At 32.9% G+C, this 24,653-nt stretch overlaps 2 protein-coding genes and 1 non-coding gene across 3 annotated transcripts; 2 read left to right on the plus strand and 1 right to left on the minus strand.

Annotated features, from left to right (window-relative positions):
* Nucleotides 1–284: 284 nt before the first annotated feature.
* LOC124437970 (60 kDa SS-A/Ro ribonucleoprotein-like) lies at nucleotides 285–15,470 on the plus strand. The gene is made up of 8 exons (XM_046987965.1): nucleotides 285–413; nucleotides 490–606; nucleotides 6,801–6,867; nucleotides 8,948–9,619; nucleotides 12,729–12,839; nucleotides 13,693–13,977; nucleotides 14,316–14,552; nucleotides 14,768–15,470. The coding sequence occupies exons 4-8, from the start codon at nucleotides 9,092–9,094 to the stop codon at nucleotides 15,068–15,070; spliced, it is 1,464 nt and encodes a 487-aa protein (XP_046843921.1). The 5' UTR covers nucleotides 285–413; nucleotides 490–606; nucleotides 6,801–6,867; nucleotides 8,948–9,091; the 3' UTR covers nucleotides 15,071–15,470.
* On the minus strand, nucleotides 5,695–5,769 carry Trnaa-ugc. Its single transcript has one exon. It is a non-coding gene; the product is annotated as a tRNA-Ala (tRNA).
* A 1,319-nt stretch (nucleotides 15,471–16,789) lies between the features above and the next one.
* On the plus strand, nucleotides 16,790–24,396 carry LOC124437979. Its single transcript, XM_046987986.1, has 11 exons — nucleotides 16,790–17,039; nucleotides 17,413–17,498; nucleotides 18,174–18,275; nucleotides 18,559–18,625; nucleotides 19,123–19,184; nucleotides 19,519–19,602; nucleotides 21,140–21,184; nucleotides 21,317–21,404; nucleotides 21,664–21,714; nucleotides 23,497–24,064; nucleotides 24,141–24,396. The coding sequence occupies exons 8-11, from the start codon at nucleotides 21,380–21,382 to the stop codon at nucleotides 24,223–24,225; spliced, it is 729 nt and encodes a 242-aa protein (XP_046843942.1). The 5' UTR covers nucleotides 16,790–17,039; nucleotides 17,413–17,498; nucleotides 18,174–18,275; nucleotides 18,559–18,625; nucleotides 19,123–19,184; nucleotides 19,519–19,602; nucleotides 21,140–21,184; nucleotides 21,317–21,379; the 3' UTR covers nucleotides 24,226–24,396.
* Nucleotides 24,397–24,653: the final 257 nt, after the last annotated feature.

Below are 24,653 nucleotides of genomic sequence, written 5' to 3' on the forward strand. Positions count from 1 at the left end.
TATGTGATCTCTCCAGTGGATCTATCTTTTCTCAATGCCTCGTTCTTCGATTTCTTCCTGTCTCGACAATACTCGACCTAAGCCATCATAAACAAAATTAAATTCATAGCCGCGTAAATTACCTTTTTGTAACAGCTGTTTTAATAATGGTTTTTCGAAACAGGCAGCGTCACAAATAGCACCTGCTATGACAGCGCCTTTTTGTTAAAATGCTGCACTTTTCTCTCCACAGGATCTTAGTTATTATGTGACGACTGATTCCTTATCTATCTGCTAAAGACTGCTTCTCACAAAGATAGACGTCTTCAGATACTGTTTTCATAAGTTGTTGAAACATGTCTAAAATTTTATGAAGTTGTTTTTGAAACTGTCAGAAATGACGCATCGACTGACATAAAGAGAGAAAACTGCGTGTTAGTTTTCAATTTAAATACTAATGATTGAAATTTCTAAATAAACATGGCAATTTATTAAACGTTTCTATTTCAGGGAGTTCCATTGGTAAACGACCGTCGTCATGGATTTACCTGCAAACGTTCATTCATAATTCCGCAAAGTTACATCATTTGGCAGGAAGACGTTTTACAACGAAGACAAATTTAAAAAGTAAGTTTTATTAATAAACATCGACTTAAGAAGAATTATAAGATATACAAATTTTGTACTACAAAATACTCTAGTTTAACTTTAGAGACATAGTAAAAATATGAAATGCTCATGGTTTAGAATAAGTCTTTCTTATTTCCTCCGCCAAGTGTTTATTCGTTTTTTAATTTGATATGACAAAACAGACGATACATGAACAATTTTATTCATATGGCTTTGAATTGGTCATTGGAAATGTATTGCATTCCCATAATTTTGTTAAGACGGTCATCGTCCATCAAAGCCATGTGATCGGAGATCAGTGGCTTATCTGTAAGTTTGCCAGACTTTGTTATTTTGTATTCTTTACATGATTAAAGGCTGATATTCTTTAAAAATACTTTAGTTTGTGATTTCTTTTAGGGTGTATATATTAACAGCGTTAAGAAAATTATATTGCGTCAGACGTTAATTTTCATTGCCGAAAGTTTGTGTATGTAACTTATTTATATCTCTCTGTACAAATACTCCGATTTAGTTTAGAAGTAAAGATTTTCTACCCATTACGCAAAAGACATAAAGTTTGTAGGCAGTAACTATACGGACTCAAACAATTCTATAGCATTAGAGTGTTTTTTTTGCTGCGTTTTTAATCACAACTAAACTTTCATACATACAGAATCTTGACAGTGTTATATTTAACGTATTCACGAAGCTTTAGCTTTGTTAGCGAGTATACTTTCTCTTCTTCATGACAATTTTATGAACTACGTTGGCGGAAGTGGACACGCAAGCAAATTGTATTATGAGAAATATAATTCGTGAGAAAACTGTTCTTGGTGTTTTCTAAAATAATTTTTTCATTTATGATATGTATATAAACTATTTTGCATTGATACTTTAAATGTTGTCATTCGTGAACATTTTCATGAAATGATTTAACAAGAAACGATTGCTTGTCTTCGATTAGCTCATCGTACAACTGAAAATGTCGGAAATGTCTTGTCCTATGTCAGATACTTCTGTATATCAAACATAATTCTGTATATCGAACATTATTTGGATTTTCCAGCATTTGAATTAAATTAGTCCCTTCAAGTTTGCATCATTACCTATATTCGGGAGCGCATAATTTCAGTCTACTCTATGTTCTAAAGAGTAGCTATATTCTATAGTCTTTGTTAACGCTATTTAAATTACAATTATTGCAAATATTGAGGATTATCGATGATCGACTTCATATACGTTAATGTTTGAAAAACGAAAGAAGTAAAAGTTGCCGGTTCTATAAATGCACCATGTTAAGTAAAACAAGAATGATGAGAATGTTAAAATGACTTGTTCTCTCGAAGTCGGATATGAATGCAATATGAATACGATATGAATAATTTATATTTTTGTTAATTATCTTTTATTTTATGGCAAAGAAATGTATTGCAACGCAGCTTTTAACAGATTTTACACTGTCTTAAAGCTTTTGTTTGAGCTAAATTGATTTAATCTTTATCTCTACATCTGCATTCTTCCAAATTATCATTTTCGTATCCAATGACGATAATGACGATATTGAAAGTCATATTTATCCTTCAAATGACCATGATGTTTTTAAATTGTTGCTAAGTTTCGATTGTTTTCATAAAGTTGGTAAGTCTTTGAACACGCATGGTTTGTTGAAAATGTTGTTAAGTGTGTGTTGTTTTTATACACTTACAGGAAAATTTTGCTGTCTAAAGTTAGCAAATTTTTGAACTAGCATAGTTTATTAAAAAAAAACAAAGACTAACATCAGTGGTGTTGCTACACTAAATCAACTAGTCGTGCTGTTGCGATTGTAAACATGAATTACTAAAATGATTGGTGCTAACATAAGTCGGTGGTGTCATTATAGTTGATGCACTCCAAGAAATTTGAAAATCGATCACATCTGAATTCTCAAAATCATTTTTTCATTTTAAATCAAATCAAATCAAATCTAATCATTAATTTATTTCAACTAAATAATTTTTTTGAAATAGCTCTTTCGCCCAATGTCAGGGCTCATCAGCATGCCTAAGAATTACAAATGCCATTTACATCATAGATCAATGACAAATGGTTAACTTGTGAATCCAGCATGGACTGCCTTGTAAAACCTGATTGAGCAATCTGGTTTTTAGGCGCTAGAAACTCGCCTTTCATACCTTTGCATGAAAACAAAGAAGTTCGGTTAGACCAGGGAGGCTTTGAACATTTCATGGAGATACAATTGCTCAATTTTGCATATCATTCCAGTCGTTTCTAACCCTTTAGGAATATATAATTTGGTCGTGCCGGCCTGAGTGAGCACGACTAAAAACGGGCGAAAGACGTTGCTTGTGCTTTTAGGGCATTGATTAAGGCAGGCATCGGGTTAAAACACAAGTATAGTGTGTGCAATATGACGTATTGCAAAATGCAAAGGACGCATAGAAATAGATTTTGTTTTCGCTTACATTCGTTAAGATTGTAAGCAAATATTGAAATTTCAGTGCATCAAATGATTGGTCGTGCTGAGCAGCTCTAGCTACGCCACTGATAGCCAAGTATTCACGCATTAAAATTGAAAAGAAGCAAGGTGCACGAGTGGGGGAAACAAAAATCGTTTTCTAAGCCACTTTTTAATGCACAGAATACGGACTAGTACTTCCAACCAGTGTTGTAGAACTAAATTTATCAGTTGGGGGGCTCTCTCTTGACGAAGCTGAAGTCATGAAATTATGAAAAATCACCCATTTCAAAGAAAGAAGGGCGACTCCTCACCCAAGCGCCCCCACTTCTACAGCACTGCTTCCTGCTGTTATTTTGAAATTTCTACATTGTTAAAATAATCTTTTTTATGACGACATTGCAAACAAGGCGTTATTATTGATGTTTCATACCTGACGGAAACGTTATAGAAATACACTTGTTGAAATAACTATAGGAGACTGTGATTGGAGATCAGTGGCTTATCTGTATGTTTACCAGACTTTGTTATATTGTATTCTTTACATGATTAAAGGCTGATATTCTTTAAAAATACTTGAGTTTGTGATTTCTTTTAGGGTGTATATATTAACAACGTTAAGAAAATTATATTGCGTCAGACGTTAATTTTCATTGCCGAAAGTTTGTGTATGTAACTTATTTATATCTCCCTGTACAAATACTCCGATTTAGTGTAGAAATAAAGATTTTCTACCCATCACGCAAAAAAACATAAAGTTTGTAGGCAGTAACTATACGGACTTAAACAATTCTATAGCATTAGAGTGTTTTTTTTGCTGCATTTTTAATCACAACTAAACTTTCATACATACAGAATCTCGACAGTGTTATATTTAACGTATTCACGATGCTTTAGCTTTGTTAGCGTGTATACTTTTTTCTTCTTCATGACAATTTTATGAACTACGTTGGCGGAAGTGGACACGCAAGCAAATTGTATTATGAAGAATATAATTCTTGAGAAAACTGTTCTTGATGTTGTCTAAATTAATTTTTTCATTTATGATATGTATATAAACCATTTTGCATTGATACTTTAAATATTGTCATTCGTGAACATTTTTATGAAATGATTTAACAAGAAACGATTAGCTCATCGTACAATTGAAAATGTCGGAAATGTCTTGTTCTATGTCAGATACTTGTATATGAAACATTATTCTGCGTATCAAACATTATCTGGATTTTCCAGCATTTGAATTAAATTAATCTCTTCAAGTTTGCATTCATTACCTATATTCGGGGGGGGAGCGCATAGTTTCAGTCTAATCTATGTTTTAAAGAATAGCTATATTCCTATAGTCTTTGTGAACGTTAAGTAAATTACAACTATGGCAAATATTGAAGATTATCGATGATCGACTTCATATACGTTAATGTTTGAAAAACGAAAGAAGTAGAAGTTACCGGTTCATTAAATGCACCATACTAAGCAAAACAAGAATGATGAGAATTTTAAAATTACTTGTTCTCTCGCAGTCGGATATGAATGCAATATGAATACGATATGAATAATATACTTGTGTTTTAGCCCTATGCCTGCCTTAATCAATGGCTTAAAAGCACAAGCAACGTCTTTCGCCCGTTTTTAGTCGTGCTCACTCAGGCCGGCACGACCAAATTATATATTCCTAAAGGGTTAGAAACGACTGGAATGATATGCAAAATTGAGCAATTGTATCTCCATGAAATGTTCCAAAAAGTCCCCCTTGTCTAACCGAACTCTTTTGTTTTCATGCAAAGGTGTGAAAGGCGAGTTTCTGGCGCCTGAAAACCAGATTGCTTATTCAGCTTTTTCCAAGGCTGTCCATGCCGGATTCACAAGTTAACCATTTGTCATTGATCTATGATGTAAATGGCATTTGTATTTCCTAGGCATGCTGATGAGCCCTGACATTGGGCGAAAGAGCTATTTCAAAAAAATTATTTAGTTGAAATAAATTAATGATTTGATTTGATTTGATTTGAAATGAAAAAATGATTTTGGGAATTCAGATGTGATCGATTTTAAAATTTCTTGGAGTGCATCAACCATAATGACACCACCGACTTATGTTAGCACCAATCATTTTAGTAATTCATGTTTACAATCACAACAGCACGACTAGTTGATTTAGTCTAGCTACGCCACTGATGTTAGTCTTTGTTTTTTTGTAATAAACCATGCTAGTTCAAAAATTTGCTAACTTTAGACAGCAAAATTTTCCTGTAAGTGTATAAAAACAACACACACTTAACAACATTTTCAACAAACCATGCGTGTTCAAAGACTTGCCAACTTTATGAAAACAACCGAAACTTAACAACAATTTAAAAACGTCATGGTCATTTGAAGGATAAATATGACTTTCAATATTGTCATTATCGTCATTGGATAGGAAAATGATAATTTGGAAGAATGCAGATGTTAGAGATAAAGATTAAATCAATTTAGCTCAAACAAAAGCTTTAAGACAGTGTAAAATCTGTTGAAAGCGGCGTTGGAATACATTTCTTTGTTATAGAAGAAAAGATAATTAATAAAAACATATATTAAATGAAGATATGATCTTCGCACTTTGTTGGACAATTTAAGCAATTGTCTCATAAACCTGAAAAAATCAGGTGACTCAACGGGAATCGAACCCATGACCTCTGCGGTGCAGGTGCAGTGCTCTGACCAACTGAGCTATGAAGTCACACAGTGGTGAGCTGGTCAATTTTGTTGGGCTCATGTTTTCTCGTGCACCGGCACCGAGAAAACAAAGACTAACATCAGTGGCGTAGCTACACTAAAACAACTAGTCGTGCTGTTGTGATTGTAAACATGAATTACTAAAATGATTGGTGCTAACATAAGTCGGTGGTGTCATTATGGTTGATTCAGTTCAAGACATTTTAAAATCGATCACATCTGAATTCTCAAAATCATTTTACATTTCAAATCAAATCAAAGCAAATCATTAATTTATTTCAACTAAATAATTTTTTTGAAATAGCTGTTTCGCCCAATGTCAGGGCTCATCAGTATGCCTAGGAATTACAAATGCCATTTACATCATAGATCAATAACAAATGGTTAACTTGTGAATCCGGCATGGACAGCGTTGTAAAAAGCTGAATGAGCAATCTAGTTTTCAGGCGCCAGAAACTCGACTTTCACACCTTTGCATGAAAACAAAAATGTTCGGTTAGACAAGGGAGACTTTTTGGAACATTTCATGGAGATACAATTGCTCAATTTTGCATCTCATTCCAGTCGTTTCTAACCCTTTAGGAATATATAATTTGGTCGTGCCGGCCTGAGTGAGCACGACTAAAAACGGGCGAAAGACGTTGCTTGTGCTTATAGTATTTGTTTTCGCGTACATTCGTTAAGATTGTAAGCAAATATTGAAATTTTAGTGCATCAAAAAAACCTTAAGGCTGAAACACACTAGGCAGTCGCTTTAGTCGCGCGTCTAAAACTACCGCTTTGCTAGGTTACTAAGCTGAATAACCGACTGTTTTTTGTGTTTCCTCTATTGTACTTGCTTATGTCCCACACCAAAGGCATTTTCGAAAGCATTTGCGTGTAAAATTTAAACTAAGCCCTTTCGAAACTCCTCCAATCTCCGCCACCAAGGGTCGCCAGGTCACTATATCTTGCTGTGATCTTTTCAAACTGAGAAAATTTATGTAGGTATGAGGAGTTGTAAAACAAGTCAGTCTTGTTGTTTTGATCCTTGTAGTCAGACGGTAGTAAAAACGGTGAAGAAGTCAATAGTGTTGAATTACTTGAAGACCGGCGAATTTTTTGTAAGTTTTTCAGACTTAGTTGTATTGTACTCTCATCAATAGTCAATATTAAAAACCGGAACGCTTTAAAACGTAAGGTTGAATTTTGCGGATTTTTTCATTCATTAGAAAATTCATTGTGTCAGAAGTTAAATTTGATCACATAAAGCCTGTCTTTCTTCCTTATTTATATGTCTATTTTCCGAGTACAAATCTTCAGATTATATTTTTAACAGGATAATTCTTTGCAACACACCGGAATCAAAGTAAAAACTATTTAGGCAATAACAATTCAAACTAAAACCATTTCATAATAATTGGTGTATTTTTTGTACAGTTTTTATTCTCTAGTCAAGATGCAGATTTTCGATTTCCAAGAAACAAGGCAATAACATTGGTTTTTACTTTGTTAACGTGTATTCATGACAAGAGTGGTATTATAAACGTGGTAGGAAGATCACACTCATGCAAATTTTCTTATGAAAAAGAATATGCATGGGAATGATTTCAATACTTAGAGTTATAGGCTGATAAGTTTATTTCATAAAGGTGGAGCACCTTATTGATGAGAATTAGAAGAATCAACCTTTTGAGATAGTTTATCATTAACCAATTATCTATGCTGCGTTACTGCAATCTCGAATAGATTAAACGCAACTTTATCAAATGTATATCTTTTGAAGCTTCCAAAGATTTAATCATGTGCTTTTTCCGTATACTATCTAACTAAGGCCAACGGATTATAAGAATTTGATTCTTGGTGCATCTTGTGATTCTCTTTTGACACAGATTCATCGCGCTGTAGACCTGAACTTTGTGGTTTATAATAAGTTTGTCATGTAAGTTGCAATTTACAATGCATTGTGACGTGTGGGTACCTCCCTATTTGGAAACTACATACGAATTAAGATTGGACTGCACCGAGGGCATTGTACTACGAGACATTTTAAAATTTTTTGATCCTGGTCAACTTCATTTACTTCTATATTAAACAAATTATTTTGTTGTTTGGTTTTCTTTCCTAGAAAAATCATTATTTACTACAAATTCATCAATAAAACGCTGAGGATTTTTCAAAGCACGTTTCGGTATTGACGCATCTTTGTTTATGCATGCGCAATTTTTGCTAAAATATGTATTAGACACGAGTTAGAGCAAATGTCTCATTTTATATATATTAATCTCAAAAACAACAAAAACAGTCCTTTTCAGGACTATACTAACCTGGACGATCTACATTTACGAACATGTAACGATAGTCCCGGGTTGAAACTATTTACTTTATTGAGAACAGAAATGGTAAAGAAATCAATATTCGTGATACCGTTATCTCAAAGATCGTCACATTGATTGTAAATTTTCCAGACTTTGTTGTATTGTTTTCTTCTTCGCGTGTTTCAACACCTGTGTATAAAAATACTAGGAAAAAAGATACTCAAAGAAATCAGACTGAAAGTTTTTAATGGATCATTTTATTCAATTTCAAGTTGTCGCATCTTGCGTTGTCTTCATATGCTAAATAATGTATTGTAGCTTTAAGAAGTTTACAGAATTAGAAGAATTAAGTATTGTCTTGATGCGTGACTTTCGTGACTGTGGGAGTGGGGGTTTGCAACGTGCAATTACCGACAAACACGTGGTTGACATATATATCTTGATAAATAATTTGCATGACGTTACAAAAGTAAGTCGTCCCAAACTTTTCCTGCGACTGACAAGCTCCATAAAAAGGAGCATTTCGCCTATATTAAACAGCCTTAAAAATGGAGCGATTTGAGAAACTTAAAAACTTTTTTACTAATACGGTGGAAATCACTCCTAAATTTAATGTTGCTGAAATGGGCACTTGAATGAATGAATTAACTTACTAAACTTATCGGGAGGATTTTAAAACATTCATTGTCGAGAACTGGTTTACCTTCAATTTGCAAAATTGCCCTAACTTTAACCTATTGGTATATAACACCCTACACACACTCTTCGTACATGTTAGTCAGATCTCTCATTTGGTTGCTCTAAACTTCCATAAATGAATTTCCTCTATTGTAATTTTGAAACTAAAGAGTGGACTAAATAAAGCTCATAATTTTGTCTTATATAGTTAAACAGTTTAACTTTGATGTTTGGTGCAAAAAAATAAGTACAATAAAGAAAAGTTTGCTGTTCACATGAAGAACAATGGAGAACTTGGATAAATTTTTGCGTGACTACTAGAAGAGATCTAGCTTTCACGGTTCCAGCAGTTATGGGTATCTTGGAAGAAGGGAATTGTTCCATGAATAATGGCGATTATGAAACGGCTATTGAACATTACAATAATTGTGTAAAAGTTGCAGGCGAGAGCAGCATCAAAATGATGGCATTATTTGGTCTTGCTAATGCTTACACACTCTCTGATAAAGGGGAGGAAGCAATAAACTGCTTTAATGATTGCTTGAATCTTTCTTCTGAACTAGAAATTAAATATTTTCAACATCAAATATACCTCGGATTGGGGAGTATCCATTGTACCACTAAAAGATTGGAGGATGGTATTAAGAAATATGAAATGGTCTGTCTCTGTCATGTTGCATTGGGAGGATTGAATAAGTTGCTTGAAAATTATGAGAAATCTTTGGAGCATTATAAAAACGGATTCCCTTTTATTGATTGTGAACACCAAGAAGAAGAAATGCAACCTCGACAACGGAAAGAAAATCAACAAGGAAATCAACAAGAGCAAAATAAACGGCGTGAACGACTGCGACGACCAAGAAAAGTTGGTGGTATTAACGTTGGTAAAGATTTTTTGAATAACTTGAAGAACGTGTCAATTGTTACTTCAGCTGGAATTTTCAGTGGAGTGTTGGCTGTTTTATGGGAATTAGCAGAATTGTTTGATAAACTTGAGCAGTATAGGGAAGCAGCAGATATTTATGAACTGTATCTGGAGATTGTCACAGAAGATGAAGATATAGAAAAACAAGAGAACGCTATGGAATATCTGATACAAATATACGAAGAAGAAGGACGTGATTTCTTAAAGGATTCAATGACAACAAGATTACAAGAATTTCGTGAGAAAAAAAAGAACCAAGGTAGAAAATGCCCATGAATTCAGCTTAATTAAGAGACAAATTTGCTAACTAACAAATACTATAAATTTTCTAACTAACAAATACTATAAATCTCCTTTGAAATTCACGTAAAACTTATTCGCCGTGTTCAATGTTTAGCATGAATTCAATGTGCATTTTCATTGTAATGTAATACATTAATTTCCAGCTTCTTACGAAAAGATGTCTTTGCCATCTCCCAAGAGTGACAACTACTATGACGACATTGACAAAACTTCTTCTACAGCAGTACTTGGTAAGAAGTTGTATTTTGTTAGCAAACATTTGCACAAACATCTTTACATTCCCTTTAAAAGTCAAACACAAACAATTAAGAGTTGTTTATATCACGCGTATTATTCATACGTTGGTAAAGGGTCAGATAAGAGAGTTTTAGAATTTGTCATCATCCTGTAATGCTATTTAATTGCATTGCAAACAATCAATTTGATTTATCTATTAGATGATAATAACAGTGAAGTCATCATTGGTGTTTCGCCTTCCACATCAAAACCTGGTAAGCAAAAGAATTTTTTTTACCAAACATTTGCTGCCCAAACATTTCCATGTTTTTCAACGCTAAATACAAACAATAATTTGTAACCTGATAACTTCATTTTAAAAGGTATCGTTATATGAAACCAACTAAAATCTTTTAATTCAAAAATAGTGCAAATGCTGTGGATCAAAATCATGTGAAAATTTTAAACTTTGTAAACATAGAAATTTGATCAATATGTATAGAAAGTGAAAACTGGCTATGATGCTAAAAGTGAAATGTAAAAACCATCATGATCAACGTGTCAGTTACATGTATACGTTACACGTACACAAATGAACTTAAATAAAATATTGTTGAAAACATCATTTTAAAACATATTATTTCATTATTGATAACAAATAAAAGCCAATAATTATGTTTACGAATACATAGTTTCATTTAGCGTTTAGGTGGTAGCTAGATGCCCTGATGTTGGATCTAAGTTATCCGTTTCCTTTAACTTTTTTTGTGACAGATAACTGTTTCAATAGATATTTATGATGTGTTATGTAAAAGTGAATTATTAGTTTTACGGAAAAACTTGCAATAAAACCCACGTTGTTATTTTTCCACCCAAAAGATTAGAAACCACAAAGTAAGGTAGTTCAACTCACTAGTTCAACTCTCTCTTTGCAAACACACGATATTATTATAACCATGCATGTAATATTTGCAAGACCGAATAACATACAATAAATGGTTACGTAACTGCAAATTCTATATAAATTATGGCTCGCTGAAAGGTTTGAGGGGGAGTGTTTTACGTCATGGGATCAACTTTATTGTATCTTTATTGGATAAAATATCCCAAAATTTTAGTCAGACCGACATTTTTCGTCTTTTATCCGTTTGTGGACCTACTTTTTATTCATATTTTACAAAAGCTGGGTAGTGTAACATGTGATATAAACGTTTATTTTCTTTATCATGTGTTTAGATGCAGATGATAATTTAGATGAACACTTTTGGATGAACACAAGCTATTTAGAAGGTAACCTTAAAAACATTAGGTTCTTTAATTCTCCGAACTCTTTTCCCCTCGACAGATGCTTTCATCTTTGATTTTTCAATCTCAATGTTTCAGCATTTAAAGGGAACTGTACTGCATATTTACATACGATCGTTACACTAGAATATTTGCATAAGTTCGTTAAAAGTATGCAAAGCCGATGTGGGCAGCAAAAAATTAAAATGCATGCCAAAAAATGTTCTTTATGAAAATGCTCTTTGTGACTTAGATATTGGTTTGAGTGGTTTAAAAAATAACAAGCGTTGTTTTCAAAATGTCAGCGTTTTGACAGATTGCTATTTTTAACTCTTTCCGTTATAATGGGGCAAAATAATAATTTTTAAAATGTTTATTCATTCCTATACTGTCACCATTTTACGACGGTGAGATACTCAACTGTCAATCGAATGCAAAACAAAAACATAAACTTTGTGCTAGGGATTAATGATGGTTGTCTTAATGCAGAAAAGAGTGTGGAAGAAGGATACCTTTGTGAATGATTTTTTATATATCCGTGTTCATAAACCTGCAACATTCTTAATAAATCAAAGCGTTCTCAACTTTCACTGTGTTGCAACTAAAATAATTTTTTGCTCTTGCGCTTGCACACGACGATAATAAAATTTTTTTTTCAAAATTGATTGTACAAACTATATGCTTGTCTACAATAAACTTAAAAATATAATGATAGCTATATATAAAAATACTTTTATTTGTTTCTACGTATTACATCATTACTCATGTGACGACCAATATCTTGATCAATGGATATTTTCCTCGTAATCAATACAGAAACAAACATGTTATTGTCGAAGAGAAAAACCAATCAAAAATACTTTTTATAATGGAAAATTGTAATTCGTGGTTCTGTAATTTTTATATTTTCTTATATTTATAGTCGGTTTATAAGTTCTGCAAGTTGTTTAGTCATCCTGGCAAAGGTTGGGGTCGTGCCCATAGGAATGCGATAAAGCTTTGGTACAAAAAAAAAGACCCATGGAAACTGGCCATGGATCTCACCAAATATCAAAAGCGTGAAGGATGGTCTCATCGAGATGTTGCAAGGTTAATGCATCTCAAGCCAGAAGGAACTGATGTTTCTGATGAGTTGTTTGTTATAATGATGTATGTTGTTCATGGTTGGCAGAAGCTTTTTGAATATTTCTTTCCTGAAGATAAGACAACTCCACATCGTCCTATTGGAGAGAATGGCAGTGCAATGTTGACGTTTTTTAAGGCAGTCGAAGAAGTAAAAACATTGCAAAAGGAGGCAAGAATGGTTGAACTGATAAATCAACATAATCTTGTTCGAGAACATATTCCAACACATTGGCTTAATTCCAAAGAGGTACAAACATTTCGTTTTTAATTTTCTTTTTACATTTCTGAACTTTTAATTATCGCAGTGTTAACTTACTGAACTAATTTATAAATTTAGCTGAGAGTTTTTTCTTTTAAAGTGAATGTTTCTATACATTCACTTTACAAACCTTTTTGTTTCTATACAATGTATCTATACAAACCTTTTTCTTGCAAACATGTTTAGGCAATCTTATGCCATCGTCAGTGCGAACAAATTAAATGAGCTTAGTTACATAAATGTTGTATACTATACATGACATTCGATAAGTTATTTACAGACAATAGAGATAAGTTTAGAGTTACAATTTCTTTACAAGTAATTAATATATAAAAAGCGGATAATACGTGAAGTGAATGAACTTTGAACATAAAATATATTCACAAACTAAAAAAATATTTTAACACGGTGACCTGCTTATTAAGTTCAAATTTGAGCTTCTTTAATTTTAATAGTGGAAGAGAAATTGTCAGCGCGAAGAACTGTAAAACAGGCGTCATCATAATGTAATTTGCAATTAGGTGAGGATAGGAACTTAGGAAGTGTTTCAAGATGTGTGAATTTTTGTCGATAGAGGTGTTTTCTTAAGTTTGCTTTCCTAACTTCTAAGGTCATTGCTTATGTTAGTGATAATCGTCATGTTGGACCCTTTGTTTGTACTACAACTGTGGTATCAGTTTACTTAATTTATATTTATAAATTGGAAATTCATTATACAAGAATTGCGAAGTTTCTGAATCAATAATTGATAAGCTGTAATTTATTTGGCAAAATACAGGATATTTTACAAGTTGTAAATTTGGAACGCTTGTTGTTCTTACTCTTAAACACTTGTTTCTAGGTGTGGGATGCTCTGTTAAAGAAAATGCCAATGACTGCAATGATACGTAACTTGAGCAAAATGACTTCCATTGGCTTGCTTGCTGAAGGATCACCTCAAGTTAAAGATGTTTGTGATAAACTGCGTGATGAAGATCTGCTAAGAAATGCACGTATCCATCCATTTAATATGTTATTTTCTTTGAAAATGTATGAGTCAGGGAAGGGTGAGAAAGGTTCTCTAGAATGGAAAGCCAATGTGGAAATCACCAAAGCATTGGAGAAAGCATTTTATTTATCATTTAAGGTAGACAGAACACACAGTCAATTTTTGTAACATAATTTTCCTCTTTGCATGAGATGTTATTTACATTATGTATCATGTGTACTGATTTTATTCACATACAAGTTATACTCATTGCGGAGGATGATTGTATGTGTTATAGATTACTCTTCTTTTATTTCTATAAAAATAGTAAGTATTTTTTCTTGTGTGGTATAAATATATGGTATACATTATGAATCATTTGAGCTGATCTTTTTCACATAAAAGTTGCATCTTTTGAAGTTCTCTAATCAGATGTATTTTCATGTGTTCTATTTTTTGTTGTCTTGCATTTTTCATGTTATTTTGTACAATTTTAGAATGTTGAACCAACAGGTAAAAGTTGCATGCTAGCCATGGATGTAAGTGGCTCAATGCAATCCAGTGGATGTATTGGTGCAAGTACAATAAAGCCTCATGTGGCTTCTGCTGCAATGGCTATGATGACAGCACGAACAGAAAAACATCATGAATTTGTTGCATTTAGTCATGAAATAGTTCCGATGAAGATCTCCAGTAACATGAATTTGGATGAAGTTTTGAACATTTGTAATGAAGTAAGTTGTTCAAAATACTCGAAAGATTTAAAGTATGTAGTGCGAACAAGTAGCAAGGCTTCACGTGCCGTCCCTGATTTCGACTGATTGCTACAACACGCGCAACACTTTCAAACTTCCAGCCCGAGTTTGGATCGCCCCTTGGCGCGACAAGATATGATGATGTTTATGAAGTATGTAGTGTAAAGCATGAATTTTCATATTGTATTTTTCAGATTCCAGAAGGTAAAACAGATTGTGCTCAACCCATGCTTTATGCCATTGACAAAAATTTGAAGATCGATGTCTTTATTGTTTACACAAATTCTGAAACACATTACGGCGATGTTCATCCAAGGGAAGCTCTCAAACAATATCGTCACCACTCAGGGATTCACGATGCTAAACTCATTGTGGTTGCTATGACATCAAGTGGTTTCACTATTGCTGACCCAGATGATCCTGGAATGCTTGATATAGCTGGCTTTGACTCTGCTGCACCACAAATGATGAGAGAGTTTATCTTGTGGAATCTTTAGAAGTTTTTAGTGAACTTTACTGTATTTTCTCTATAACGAATGTCTTCATTAATATATGACAAAAATTCATAATTTTTGATGGCTCAAGTTGAATGTTGCATGTGGTCGTCAAAGTTGCTTCGTGCATGTTTGCGGGCATGAATTTTGTAAAGGTCAATCGCCCTGTTATGACATTTTCCCTAAAAAAAACTTTAGCAAAACACGGGAAAACTAAAAGCAGGATAGCTAACAGTCTGGACTACATCCCGTGTTTATTCATCTCTACAATGAACTTCGGTATTTGTACAAAGTCAATTTGTCAATTTATCCACATTTCTCATGCCTTGCCTTACAAAAGACAATTTTCGCAATTATTCGCGAGTTATCACTTATTTAATGATAAGCTTTTCGTCTTGAGAGAGGAATTTTAATCAGATTATTTTTATTTTGATGGCTATTTAAATTTACTAATTAAACATAAATACAGTAAACCAAGTCATTAATCTCATAATTTTGTCAACAACAACTCGCTCGTAAAGCAATTCGTCTTCGGATGTTGTCAATAACATTTTTCCCTAATATTTGATCGTTTAGCTCTACAAAAAAAATGGCTCAGGAGCCTTGAAGCTATGTATGGTCGGAAACTTTCAATTTTTACATTGTGAGCATTTTTTATAAGATTTGATAAAAAATTGAATACTTGGTTTATACAGATGTGCCAACTTTTCAATAAGGGTGACATGATAGAGTTAAAGAAAAAAAAATCGAATTAAATATCAAAAAATTTATTATACTAGTTTAACTATTGTGAATTACCACACAGTTAGCATGGCACACACACTTTTCGAAGCCCCTGCAGTTGTATGTATTGTTTTACATGCAAGTGTTTATTACATATTTCTGGGCTTTTTTTCTTGTTGTACCGACAGAAAATCCCAGAAGAAAAGAGGTGTCTGCTCGAAATATCAAGGTGCATGTAAGAATCAAACCAAGTCAATGATATGAGCCTGAGAGTATTTTCCAAACTTGTTGTTGTGAATAGATTTAATGCATTTTGTTCATGTTTTGTACTCCAACTTTCTATACTAAGTTATTTGTTGAAAGAACGATTGTTGGCAATGCATGCAAGGGCTTCCCAGTCAATGTTATGCTTTTAAACAAAAAAATAAAATATAACAACCATCGCTAAAATGACTTCACTAAAGTGCATCCGTCATCAAAGAATGGGTTGTCTAATAAGGATGTGGATATTATGTGCATTGTCATTTTTAAGAAGGAAGATTTTCAGCATTTTGGTATAAATCATATTGTATGATGCAAATGACCAGCTTTCAAAATTCGAACAGCTAGAACACTGCAGGACGTTCGTAGCGAGTAGAATGAGACTTATTTATTAAACTCGGGATTTGAACAAAGTTATTTTCCAGAATGCAGTCTATGTTTAAGATTTTAGCAAGTTTGTAGATTCCGTGGACTCTGTAGCATGTTCATAAAAAACTGAAGGAAGTCACGGTCCATTCCTATCTCGAAACACATTTTTATAAACGAAATTAAAATCGACTAAAACAGATCATCTCTCCTTGTACCTAGTTCATGGTATTTCTTCTGTCGTTACATTTTATAACTGTTTGGGACTCTTACAATTCATTGACTTGTTATCAATTAGGATTATGGGATTGAGACGAAAATCTTCACGACCATAATTAAAGATAAGTTAGGTAAGCCAGCTGGAAAGGCCGTTGAGTCTTCAGTGGTCTGGGGACAAGTAAGATGATTACATGAATCTTAATTTTTTTTAAATGGAAACATCGCTTTTAAATGTTGGTTAAATGTTGGCAATAATATAAATAAATATTTACGAAATGAACTTACATGAAAATAGTTTTATAACCATTAAGCTAGTTAAGTAAAGGAGAAATACATTTTTATAGGTTTTATTATCTGTGGATTTTACAATGATTCACAGTTTGTTTATCAATAACCATTCAGGGTGAGTCGGTGGTGACAGTTTGTATTGGTTTTATATTTGTTTGCTTTCAAAGCTCTTCTGTTGGTTTTGTACGTATAATATAAATAAAATTAGTAAATATTTACGAAATGAACTCACATGAAAATAGTATTGTAATCATCAAAGTTAGTTAAGTAAAGGAGAAATATATTATTATAGGTTTAGTATATGTAGATATCACAATGATTCACAGTTTATTTATCATCAACGCTTCAATGTGAGTAGATATGAGATATGATGGATATATATGGGTTAATGTTTTTTATAGATCAAATTTCCTCTCTAGGCCCTTGTTGGTTTGTTAGTTTGCACCAATCATTTATGCAGTTTAGGAACTTGTGTTTGATTTCTGTAGATGGCAGACGTTTGTGGCTGCTCAAAAGACATCAGGCCATGGAAAAATAATAAGTTTTATCAACTGAAGAAAGTGACTGGGGACAAGTAAGATGAATGTTTTGAATTTTTTTCAAATGGAAACAACTTTATTAAATGTTAGCAAAAATATAAATATTTACAAAATGAACTTAAATGAAACTAGTTTTATGCAGGTATTGGTTAATGGTTATAGATAAAACTTCCCCTTCAGGTTCTTTTGCTGGTTTTGTGCATATTAGCTTGTAATTATTCAAGCATGTAATTTATAATTAAATTTGAATGAGATATAGTGAGATAAGTTGCAGTATGATATTAAATGAAAGCTTGAACAAGGGCTACAAAGTGAAGGCTTATTTTTATTGGTGTTATCACCTGACATGATTAATGCAATTATACTAAGATAAAACGAAAAATGCCATGACATTAAATAGTCCAGTAAATGAATGTCCGAGGTTAGACAAAAATGATGTCATGGGTAATTGTGGGATATATTTCTGGAAAAACATTGGAGAAGTGTTTTAGGATTTGTTTGTGATTATTTCTTTGAAACTCAAGGAAAATTGAATGAATTTTTGTGTAAATTGTTGGTGATTGATATGAAGGTATCAAGCACTTGTGATATGTTGAAAATGAAGACTTATTTAGTTGAGAAATTTTAAGCAATTATTATGTTCCATTATTTTGTTTACCAGTAATTACATCTAACTTTATTAAATCAAGTATTTACTTATTTAATTTCAGGCCCATTCTCCTGAAGACATTCCGTTGTTGTAAAAAAATACTTTGGAAAAATTCATGCCCTTGCTGGTTAGAGTCGGCCAATGATCGTATTTTCATGTAAAGGTGCACCTGATTTTTGTATTATTGAAAAGAGAATTCCTTACATAAGTGCACCTAAAGCTATTTCTTACTAATAGTTTTCATTAACACATTTTGTTATGCAATCAAAAAAGACCTCTACCATCTGCAAATGGGCTCCAAAAAAGTATATAATTGTTGGATTCCATTATTATTAAGCTAAACTCATGCGTATTTTTCATAATTTGGATACAGTCACTGAATGAAAATGTATCTGCAATAAGTATTTTTAATGTTTGTTTACAATTACTCATTACTGTCTATCTAGTTTGCACTAATATTGAGCTGTACAATTTTCTGGGAGAGGTCTCACTGGTCTGTTTGCAACATTGAAGGTGAGTTATTTTATTTGTCCGAGAAATTAGGCTATGCAAAACAAGAGAGTGGCAGATATCATGTCTGTGATGACACTCTATGCACTGCCTTTTTATCATATTTCTTATTTACAAAAAGTTCAAACCTTTTTTTAATCCTCCACAAATAATAACAATTCTGTTGTTTGTATCAGGAGTTCAAAGTATCATGATAAAACAAGTTGTCAATCAATGAATTCAATGTTTCAAAATAGTAATATTGTTTAAACAGAATTTAAATACCAGGTCTTGAAGCATAGATAAATGAGATCAAACATAACTCATATTTCATTGCAATTGCCGGATGGTCTCATCACAATTGCAAACTGTTAAATTTATGCATACTATAAAATTCTTATCCTGTGTTAAAGTAACTGCAACTCCACTTGTTTCAATCTTTTTGCGTCTCCTGTTTTACAGGCTTCCCACGTGTACGCAAGCGTACCTATTTTTGTTAATGCATTTTGTCAAATTCACAGAATGTCCGAAGTGTTTTCATGAGCAGTTGCAAGGTCAACAAAATGTTGACAGAAACGATAAAGTAAGGATTTTTTCTTATTGCCCAAGCCATCATCCAGTATGATATAAAGAAAATTCCAGTTGAATAATTCAAGAAACAGTCCATTCATAAACAATTTGTGTTTTGCTATTGGTAGATTTATGCAAGATTTATTGGAATTAATGTTTATTTGTAATAACTGTTTATTTGTAGACGATACTTTTTTAAACACATTTCTACTTTACGATTGTGAGCATACTGAAATGCAGTCATTTACGAAATCTGCTTAGAGAAATCTCCATAAAGCATGTTTTTCCAGCTATGATCTTTTGAATTTGAAATGCTACATTGTAAAGAAATCTTTATTTCTCTCAAGGTCACGAGCTGCAGAAGAAGGCATTCGTGCTGTCAGACGGAAGCAAAAACGGTGAAGAAGTGGAGGTTGTTGAAACTTTTAAAAGTGAGAGAATTTTTACAAACATAGTTGTGACATGTTTTTTACTGGATAAAAACTACACGTTGCTATTCTAGATTGCATTTGTGAATTCTTTCAATACCCAAATAACCATTTTAAGAACATTTCACGCGTCAGGCGTTTGATTCAATCGCCAATAGTTTGTATTAGGTTTTTCTATAAGATAGAAAGTCATTAAATCAAACTTCCAATGCCTAAATGAAAAACTCTTAACATTTTGTTATTACCTTTATACAAAACAAAAGACTTTACAAATTCAATTTAGCTTTTTTGAGCGTAACAGTCTTTAATTCCATGTACAAATCCCCAATTTCTGTTTTTAACACATATCTTTCAGTCTCTCAGTTACAGTTAACAAAAAATAATTTTGAACATTTACCAGGAAGAATTCGATTAGAATGATAATAGGAAAATAAGATGAGACAAATTCTCGGTATCGCTTGTATCGAATGAACAAAGATCTTTTTCTTGTTATTTTAAATAGTTGCATTTTAAATAGTTATGCAATGAAGTGTGTCATTGACACGCGTAATATAATTCACCATTTGAACATTTACCAGGAAAAATTTGATTAGAATGATAATTGGAAAGTAAAAATAGACAAATTCTCGGTATCGCTAGTATCGAATGAACAAAGATCTTTTTCTTGTTATTTTAAATAGTTGCATCTTAAATGTGTCATTGACACGCGTAATATCACATTTTTCAATGAATTCTTGCATTTTAGATGAACAGACTATTCTAAATTCTAATACTGTATATCTTACATGCCAGTACCCTTAAGGTTTTTTTCTTCTCATTAGGTGTTGCATGGTAGCGCCTTGTTTGATTCGGTTGTCCAAATTTAGAATCTCCTGTGTTTTTTTTTAAATCTAGTCGACTGCAATCAATGGTTAATCACAAACATTAAACAGTTATACTATAAAACGTTCCATTTGCTGTGATTACAATAAGCGGATTGTGTTTTGATTTATGTTTTTAAATTTCTTGGTAGAGATTAGTACGGAAAAAAATAACTTCCAATTTTGTTCACATTGACAAAGACCCCATTGCCTTACTGAGTTTAAAGGTGTCCCTGATTGTGATAGCTTCATCATAATTGGTGAAAGTAAACCATTGCACTTAATATTTTTTAAATGAAGTTTATAAAGATGAAACTTGACGATAGTAGTCTTTTATATACCTTGTTATAGCTACCTTGTTGCTGTGACAAATTTTTTGTGATTTTGTTGTTTTGTTGGGTAATCATGATTTTTAGAATCTGTGAATAATAAGCTTTCCCCTAAGATGTAGCTACTTTGCTACTATTATGATAAATATTTTTGTTTCGACAATAATTTGTAAAAAAAACATCCTTATTTGGCGTGCATGAAATGATTATCGTAGATTTTTGACGATTAACTTCATACAGTTGGATGTTTTAAAACATTGATACAAGTAACGTTTAACAAGGATGAGTACAATTTCTGAAAATTTTCTTCCTGCGTATGTTTAATTTTTATAAATTTTCATCTATGTTAAGGTTAATAATCACGGAAAGTTGCTTTGTTGACGTACGGCGTTGAAGGTTATGATGTTATATGTAATTTAAACGCCTTAATGATTGAATATTAAAACTGTGCAAGAATTTTATTTTAATCTTTTCATTTCAACGAGTGAGAAAGACGAAGATTTGATAAATTTGTATTTATGATTGTAGAATTTCCTAAGTTCGATGTATTCACCTTGGATAATACAGAATTTATAGAGTTGCCTTCAACGAATGAAAAGTTACTTCATGGATGACGGTAAGTTATATACAATCGAATTTATGCGAGACCCACGTAAATTGTGTGTAAGCTATACATGCAAAAATATGGATATATATTTACGAACATTTTATCGTAGAACATACGTACATTTTATTCATCTTTTTATCTCGATAATCGTCGTCAAGAGATTTTATGTCTTTATGCACCAACTATAAATATATCTTTAAGGTTTTTTCTGAGTCGAATTTCATTGACTAAAATACTGTCACACGTTTGGTGACTTTTCAATTGACAGAACGTTACGAGTCTAAAGGTGAAGGAGCGGAATATTACCCCGACTATGAAAGTAAGTTATACTATCAAATTTATGTATAAGGCACTTATAAATTGTATCTTCCATACGTAGTGATATACTTTCTAACATTCAACATATACTCCTTGATTATGCTTTTCGTTGTTATCTCGTCATCTCAGGATATTTTACGTCTCTTTGCGCCCAATATTTTTAAGCATTTTCGATTCAAAATCCCTTCATGAGATTGTTTGTGTAAGATAATAATAATATCCATAATAACTATAAAAATAGCTTAAGAAGATTTGTGCAAACTGGACGATTTTCCAAAGCTATAGTTTACAAAGTTTAGGTGTTGAACAACACAAAATAAGTCAGTTTTAAGTTAATGTCGTCATCAAAAAAGAGCTTTTGACAATTCAAATGAACCTTCGGCATACAAGATTCAGGCACCGCGGAGGATAGATAATTGGGGGCTCATTCATGTATTCATGTTTTAATCCTTAGAAAACAATGTATTTCAAAAGATTATAAGCCTGCATATATGAATATATATGAATATTAGCCCCCCATTATCGATCCTCCGCGGTGCCTGTTTATTATATGTTCCTTGTAATTTTGAGTAAAAACGCGGCAAAGTGTTGGATATGAATAGATCAAAATATTGTATCATTCTGATTACAAATTGTATTACAATGCGAAATAATATTTGTCAATTTTGGTGAATATCAGCAGAAATAGATCCGTCCGCCATTTTTTCTGATCCGTTCCGTCGTTCAGTGGTTTTATTTGTTTGAATTTTGTTTCCTGAAATAAATTTAAAGGAGTTTGTAAAGATGCGTTCTGGCGCCCCCCATATGCCTTCTGGTAGTGGTGTCTCCCCTCAAATCATTTGTGGGGTATTCCCCCCTGGCTGTACCCCAGCCACAACGCCAATGCTTCGGTGTTTCATAGATATACATAGGATTGATACATAGGCATAGGAACAGATGTAAATTTGGAGGTGGGGTTAAAGTCGACGAGTATAGTATATACCGCATCCTTATTTTTTGAAGCTTCGGGGAGTCTAGTACAAACATTGAAAATGGAGAAAGTCATGAAACCTTTATGATTTAGTTGTACTTCATTACAATACACAAAGTGCAAGTATTGTTCAAAAATCAATACATTGCACAAAACGAACGAATTTAACTATTAGCCTAAACGATTGGTCGTACTAGTTGCAAGCTAGGAATTCTAGTTCGATGTCAGACTAAGATGTTTTTACTTTCTGAAAGGTTAAAAATGGACCTTTGTTGTATGCATTAAATGTGTACAAAGAAGTTTATGAGCTTTACTACACATACAAGGACGTACGTTTTCATAATGTCGCTTATCGTGCTAATTCAAGTGATATCCATAATTCTCATTTGATCTTAGCATAAATTTTGTTCGTTTGCGGTCTTTACTAAATCTGACAGTATTGATATTGTTTTCCTTCTTAAGTCAATTTCTACTTCGTTCTTGAACTTTTTGTACTCTGTGTGATGGGTACATAACATAAAACCCCTATATGCACCTATCACAAGCAAGTATTTATTGAAGATGGCATCATGAGTTGTTGAAACATGTTTATTTTAAAAAACTTGTCGTATTAATTACCGTGATCACTTCGCTTGATTTCCTTTTTCTATAAATATTTTCAATGTTTCAATTCAAGCATTCATGGAAAAGAGTCTGCTTAAGGAGGCATATACAGTAAAACATTTACTAAAATTATGAGAGAAAATACTTTGGATGAAATTGATAGTGATGCAAACAAGGGTGAAGTTTAATATAACGTAAAAACAGACAAAGTTCATATTTTAGGCTTAAAAGATCATGGCTCTGTTGAAGAGAGTAATGTTAACAATAGAAACAGGTTACAAATGTCTCATGAAACCCTTCATATTGCTGGTGTATCAGCGAATCAAACTCATGAAGCTAAAGAGAGTCGTGTGGACAACGTGATTCGTGTTTCCTACGAGAGTCGTGAAAATAACGAGAGACGAGTTGTTAATGAGGATCGTGTTGTTGATAAGTGGAAGTCTTCTTCAGAGTTTCATGAAAACAGAAAAAAGGAAAGTGGTAATTTCAATGTTGATGATAAATATGGAGAATATGTGAAGCTAAAGTCCAGTGCTCCACTACGTACAGAGAGGTTACAGTCAATCAACGTGTCTTCCAAGGAGGCAGCTGCAATGACATCACGTAATATGGCGTCACATGACAACCGTTCAAGAAACATGATGCCCAGTGATTCAGTGAGAAATTATACCAACATGGGTTACAGTCAATATGGTGATGATGTGTCTAGTGTTGATCATCAACAACCTGTTGTTGTTGTGAGAACATTTGATCATCCAGGAAAGTCGTACTCTTACAGGTCAGTTGTACTACCACGGGGCACTTAAACTATTATAGGTCAGTCATACTACCACAGGGCACTTAAACTATTACAGATCAGTTGTACTACCACAGACCAGTTATACTATTACAGCTCGGTTGCAGTACAAGTCACTGACTCGAATTCAACTGCACACGTAATCCTACTCTGTTATTTATTCACCTCCAATGGCTTACTATGCTTAATTTTATCAAACACACACGTTGTCTTTCAGGGATGTATTGATATCGCCAATTGGAGGGGCTCTTATTCATATATGCATGTTATAGATCCGTAGATAACAATACATTTCAAAAGATATTAATTCAGCATATCATGAATAAATGAATAAGAGCCCCCCAATTAGCGTTAGCAATACATTCCTGTTGGCTTTTCCTTTGGTTTTTAAAGTTTCTAAAATTACCATTGCTCTTTATAGACAAAGGAGATCATTGCCAAGAAACCGCTCAAGACTGAACTACAAAAAATCTTTTAAATCTTCTACGACTCGCAGACGAAAACCTTTACCATCTGCCTGGACAATAAACCTTCGAAATTCGCCGTCAAGACATGAAAATTATGAAGATGT

Source organism: Xenia sp. Carnegie-2017, unplaced genomic scaffold (assembly GCF_021976095.1).
Source record: "Xenia sp. Carnegie-2017 unplaced genomic scaffold, XeniaSp_v1 HiC_scaffold_19, whole genome shotgun sequence".
Lineage (NCBI taxonomy): Eukaryota > Metazoa > Cnidaria > Anthozoa > Malacalcyonacea > Xeniidae > Xenia > Xenia sp. Carnegie-2017.

Coding starts and splice junctions, on each gene's coding strand:
- LOC124437979 (XM_046987986.1), top strand. CDS start 21,380: ATGAAAAGTTACTTCATGGATGACG. Junction 21,405..21,663: donor AAGTTACTTCATGGATGACG/GTAAGTTATATA, acceptor TTCAATTGACAG/AACGTTACGAGTCTAAAGGT. Junction 21,715..23,496: donor ATATTACCCCGACTATGAAA/GTAAGTTATACT, acceptor AAACAGACAAAG/TTCATATTTTAGGCTTAAAA.
- LOC124437970 (XM_046987965.1), top strand. CDS start 9,092: ATGGGTATCTTGGAAGAAGGGAATTGTTCCATGAATAATGGCGATTAT. Junction 13,978..14,315: donor CATTTTATTTATCATTTAAG/GTAGACAGAACA, acceptor GTACAATTTTAG/AATGTTGAACCAACAGGTAA. Junction 14,553..14,767: donor TTTTGAACATTTGTAATGAA/GTAAGTTGTTCA, acceptor TGTATTTTTCAG/ATTCCAGAAGGTAAAACAGA.